This window comes from Rhinichthys klamathensis, unplaced genomic scaffold (assembly GCF_029890125.1).
Source record: "Rhinichthys klamathensis goyatoka isolate OS25496 unplaced genomic scaffold, OSU_Roscu_1.1 h1tg000461l_1, whole genome shotgun sequence".
Classification (NCBI taxonomy): domain Eukaryota; kingdom Metazoa; phylum Chordata; class Actinopteri; order Cypriniformes; family Leuciscidae; genus Rhinichthys; species Rhinichthys klamathensis.
The window spans coordinates 2,191,501-2,197,500 of record NW_026606950.1 but is presented as its reverse complement, the minus strand read 5'-3'; the positions used below and the strand labels follow the sequence as shown (position 1 = coordinate 2,197,500).

The 6,000-nt window shown below is 39.9% G+C and overlaps 1 protein-coding gene across 1 annotated transcript in view; it reads right to left on the bottom strand.

Annotated features, from left to right (window-relative positions):
- Nucleotides 1-1,643: 1,643 nt before the first annotated feature.
- The window catches only part of LOC130071807 (receptor-type tyrosine-protein phosphatase gamma-like), a 199,478-nt gene continuing 195,121 nt past the window's right edge, over nt 1,644-6,000 (bottom strand). Inside the window, exon 5 of the mRNA XM_056236696.1 lies at nt 1,644-1,823. Coding sequence (XP_056092671.1) covers nt 1,659-1,823 — 165 coding nt within the window. The 3' untranslated portion in view covers nt 1,644-1,658. The remainder of the gene's footprint in view (nt 1,824-6,000) is intronic.

Sequence of the window (6,000 nt, the reverse complement as noted above, 5' to 3'; positions counted from 1 at the left end):
CACTCACTCAGTCAGTCAGTCAGTCAGTCAGTCACTCAGTCACTCAGTCACTCTCTCACTCACTCACTCACTCACTCACTCACTCACTCACTCACTCACTCACTCACTCACTGTCACTCACTCACTCACTGTCACTCTCTCACTCACTCACTCACTCACTCACTCACTCAGTCACTCACTCACTCACTCACTCACTCACTCACTCACTCACTCACTCACTCACTCACTCACTCACTCACTCACTCACTCACTCACTCACTCACTCACTCACTCAATTTCAAATTAGCTTTATTAGCATGACTGTGTAACACAATGTTGCCAAAGCATATTAAATATAAATAATAAAACAAACAGTGAACATATATGTATAAATCATGTCATATGTAGCATTGTAAATATATAGATAAATAAACACAATCTATCTTAATAAATAGATAAATAAATACATTTGATCACTCTGGAGAATTAGCTGTCTCTGGCGTTGTGATTAGCTAGCACATATTTAGCCGCTAGTGCAGCTGTATTAACATCTTCTCCCAGTAAGAAGGACATTTTGACAGTGTCGCTCAGTTCATAGAATGATGGGACTCACTCACTCACTCACTCAGTCACTCACTCACTGTCACTCACTCACTCACTCACTCACTCAGTCACTCACTCACTGTCACTCACTCACTCACTCACTCACTGTCACTCACTCACTCACTCACTCAGTCACTCACTCACTGTCACTCACTCACTCACTCACTCACTCAGTCACTCACTCACTCACTCACTCACTCAGTCACTCAGTCACTCAGTCACTCAGTCACTCAGTCACTCAGTCACTCAGTCACTCAGTCACTCACTCAGTCACTCAGTCACTCAGTCACTCAGTCACTCACTCACTCACTCACTCACTCACTCACTCACTCACTCAGTCACTCACTCACTCACTCACTCACTCACTCACTCACTCACTCACACACTCACTCACTCACTCACTCACACACTCACTCAGTCACTCAGTCACTCAGTCACTCAGTCACTCAGTCACTCACTCACTCACTCAGTCACTCAGTCACTCAGTCACTCAGTCAGTCACTCTCAGTCACTCTCAGTCACTCTCAGTCACTCTCACTCACTCAGTCACTCAGTCACTCAGTCACTCAGTCACTCAGTCACTCAGTCACTCAGTCAGTCACTCTCAGTCACTCTCAGTCACTCTCAGTCACTCTCACTCACTCAGTCACTCAGTCACTCAGTCACTCAGTCACTCAGTCACTCACTCACTCAGTCACACACTCACTCACTCACTCAGTCACTCACTCACTCACTCACTCACTCACTGTTGTTTTTTTGAAGTGGTTGATTGAGTCTTTTGAACTCTGGATTATTGCGGCCTGACTGCACTGACAGATGTGTAATTTCTCAAAATTTGAGAGATGAGAATACAAACCCACACACACAATTCCCAGTAAAAGACTGTGAGCCTTAAATTGCTGTTTTGTGATTATCGCAGCGGGGTTGACAAAAGAACTGCACGGAATTGGAGAATTGTGTGTGTTTTCCCATACAGAAAACAGAGGCGGTGGGTTCTCTGTGAGTGTGAAGCTTCAGTATCACTAAACTTAATGGGACGAGAGAAAACCTCCTTACAAAATCAATGCTTTTTAATGCTAGCACTTAACACTGACACAGCTCAGCAGCCGAACATGAAGACGCTTTCGAAACGAGCGAGTTCTCACCTGAAAGAAGACAGACATGGCCGCAATTACTCGCTTCTCCCGTATGGCAGTGTTGAGACTGTCAAAGTCGTCCGAGTTATACATGAAGATCTGCATCTGTGTGACAGAGAGAGAGAGAGAGAGATGTGAGAATCTTGTTAGTCAGAGACAGATTTGAATTCTTATATTATCACTGACAAAACACATATAGTCCATTATCAAAGCTAATATCTCATAATCTCATGGCCTCTAATCCGTCTCATCCTGTAATCTCCCGAGCGTTTGGCCTCCTCGTGTTTCCAGTCCAAACGTCAGGCTCTGTCCATCCTCTTATCACTCTGATGGGATCTCTGGCAGTAGATCAGGCTAATAAATGTGCTCAACTCTCCAAGGAACCCTGTCTAAATTGGCAGCAGCCTCCTGTTATTCTCCGTTGTCAATACCTTTTCCCACAAAAAGGCTCCAAAAAAGACAACAAAGATAAACGATATTCTGGTGATACGCTGGGAGATAGCGATCAGTTTTGTGTCAATAATAGGCGTAGATTCAACAATGGAGAAACAGCAAGTCCTGTCGAGTGTCGGAGACACTTAGAAACGAAGGAAATAATAAACATCAACTAAAAACAAAGATTTAGAAGGACTGGAAATCCGAAAAGTACTTCCCTTCCAACCAAAGTCGCTTCATCATTCTGTTGTCATGGCGATAATTAGGGATGAGTGACTACCGCTGTCAGTGTATTAAAAATGTAATTTATACATCAAATGACTTGATTACAGCTCTTCTGTGATGAGAATGTTTTTAATTTCTGAATTCATAATTATTTTGATATTTTGGGACATACAGTGAAGTCAAAAATGTGATACAACTGTCCTGATATAACGTTAAAAAAAACCAATGCCTAAATATTATTTAAAATAAACCTTATTAAGTAGTTTTGTATAACCTTTTGTTATTGACTATATTTTATTAAAAATTACATCATAGAGAGGACCCCTGTAGACGGTTATATGTAAATTGCACAAGCTTATTTTGTCCATTAGATCGAAGGATCTGAAAAAACACACACATTTACCCGCCCATAGACCCTCCCCTCGAAGAAATCAGGACAAAGTGTTTGAAAGTGGACAAAAGAGACGGATTGAAACTCCAGGTGTGAACGTGAATGAGTCTCCCTCGTCCACTTGTGATCCGATCGACCAGAACACATCTTAATACCAGGTGTAAACAGGGCCATAGTCACTGACCTACATAATAGAGCCGTGTGGGGCCTGATGACATCCGCCGATGTGAAGAATCTTGTTTTAGACAAACTTTTCTTTTCCCTTTGGTATAACATGCACGTTAATTATCCACAAAATGTAATAAATGTAACATCTTGACTTACAATTAAATAAAACATTTGCTTTATAGTTAAATTCGAAAAACGCTGAGGTATTACATGGCAAACGAAAACAACAACAATGAATCTCCACATCTCCACAAAAGATCAGTAGTTACACATATAGCCCACAGTGCAATGCTCTTAAAATCAAGTAGAAATCCTTGTTGCCTTCCACATCGGCTTGTTTCTCCCCACTTCTCCGTTAGCATTGTCAATATTATCCCTGCTGCATTTTTCTCGCCTCTGTAATCCTTACACGAGCCCACTTTGATCTAATTCAGTACAAACACCTCCATAGCTTCAGATCGCACAGAGCATGATGGAGAATTCAGGAGCCTACAGGCCTGAGCTTAACGCCTTCCTCCACAGCGCTGTATCTTACAGGCAGTGATTAATGACATAAATAACTGGGCAATTTCTGAGAACACGCTCTCAAATGAAAGTAAACAGCAGAGGGAGAAGGAGATTAACATAACAGGGTCGTGAGTTTCTTAACCTCTCGCTATCGGAAGCTGTCTGAAGTCTGTTTGTATTCAAGCTAAAGGAGAGGTGACAGACTGTGACGCGTCCTCCATACGAGACAGAGAACCACTAACTTTACACCGGATCGAATGAAAGACATGTCAGTCTTTACAGTGAGATATGCAAGAGTAAAAACCAATGACATTGATAGATGAGAAGAAAAAAAAAGGTAGTGGGAATACTGGAATTGAATAAGGTAAAATGTTTTTTATGGTTTTAGTTTTACTATAATAACCCTGATTATAGGGAAAAAAATAATATTTTAAATGTACTGTAGTAGGTCATTCAGGTATTCCATGCATAAAACCAATTTGCAAACTGTGCACAATATACATACTGCAAAATAGTGTATGTGTAGTATGGTACTATAGTATTCTGAACATATCCATGGTGTTTGCACTGTACTCAGTGCTCGGTTAAAGTCTATGAAAGCTAATATTCATGAGTCATGAGAATCGTGAGTGTTTGTGTATGTGTGTGTGTGTGTGTAGGAGGTTGATAGACTATGCTAAACACTAAACCACCAGCGGCTTCATTACAGAAATGTCAATAATTTATTCTGATTCATGAAAGAGAGAAAATTATAGCAGCAGAGAGAGAGGTGAACCTCGTGTCAGGTCACCTTTATAACACAACATAAACACGAACAGTAGTGCACACACACACACACACACATGCAAATACATGCAAACGCACAAAGACACTAAAGGGCATCGTTCAATCAAAATGCAATGGAGCAGAATTTACAATAATGGAGTATCGTGCTTAAGCCTAGTAAAATAGATGAATAAATACAATAAAAGCGCAATATGATGGATAACCCATCAGCTGCTTTATGCAGTTAAACTGGTCTATACAATCATTAGTAGTGCTTACTAAGGGTAGTGTTCATCATTATTAATACTTGGGTTCAGGTATATAATAAAATTCCAAATTTGGTTTTCAACTGACGGACGATAAAAAAGGTGAAAAGAAAATCCCTCATATTTACATTGACCTGAGCCATATCTAGATATTGGCCCGTCCACTTTTTCAGCTTCATTGGTTACAGAAGCATTATTTCTGGAAAAATGTCTTTAAAGAGTTATAAGCCATGAACCAATCAAACCTGCTGTGAGGGGAATTGCAACATTTCAAACTTAAAATCTGACAATAATGTGTACTGAACAGCTTTAATGAGGAAAAGAAGGACTGTACAATCCAATTAAGCATTACGAATGACATTAACAAATTAAAAACGATAGAGCAGTACAAAACTATTGCATTACAATTTTTATAGTGTCTTTAGAAACAACATATGTTATGCTAATACAGTATATACAAATATATTTCAGTAGTTTGTGAGCGTAGGGAAACTCTATTATGACATTTGACTGTTATTTTGGCGAGATTTGCGGGTTTGTTTGCAGAATAATGGGTGATGTAGTTCCTCAAAAGGAATTCCAGTTTTGATCACACTATTTTAGAAGAGTGTTGAATTATAGTGGAATGATGGCTTTAACAAAAACGATTACCCCTGATTAACCTCTTATAGCTCACAGTAGGTGTAGATGTGTCTTTGAAGTTATTGTTAAAAATCAATTCCCCTATGGACAAAATTAATGGGACTCCCACAACCTGACTTTATGATCTAACAATCACAATCAATCCTTAGAAACTGCATAGCAACGTCCTGCAACCATGAACAACTTGCTAGCTTTCACAGTATTTGGTCTGGCTCTGTTCTGTTTCCCTGCCATGTGCATCCTGACCTAGGCTGACCCCTACACCCTCATTCCCTGTTCCCTACATTACTGCACTAATATAGTCCACTTGAAGAGAATGAAAACGAGTGAGTGAATTCGGACACTGAGTGCCCTGGAAGATCTGTCGCTTTTGCATAGTTTGTGACGTTTAATAATCATTTGACACTTGGCAAACTGCCAGCTCCAGTAGTAAGATGAAAAGATTGATCTTGAACTCTGGAAACTAGCATGTATGAAGCTTAACTAATTAAACATTTTAATAATCAAGTAAAAATGAATTTATACCTGTATGATATTACGCTGTAGCCACATTTTAAAGGGATAGTTCACTTTGAAATACATTTTTGGTGTGTTTTAGCTTACCTCAAGGGCATCCAAGATGTAGGTGTCTTTGTTTCCGCAGAAGTTTCCATTTTGATATTTTTAGGTCAAACCGTAAATGTAAGTACACATTGATGGCCTAAGACACGAAACGAGCGGTTTGTGTGAGAGAACGAACAGTATTTATATCGTTTTTACCTCTTGTAACCACAGACCGAAGCGCCGGCGCCCTCAGATCACTTGGACGTGGCTGTGTTTACAAGAGGTAAAAACGATATAAATACTGTTCGTTTTCTCACACAAACCGCTCGTTTCGTGTCTT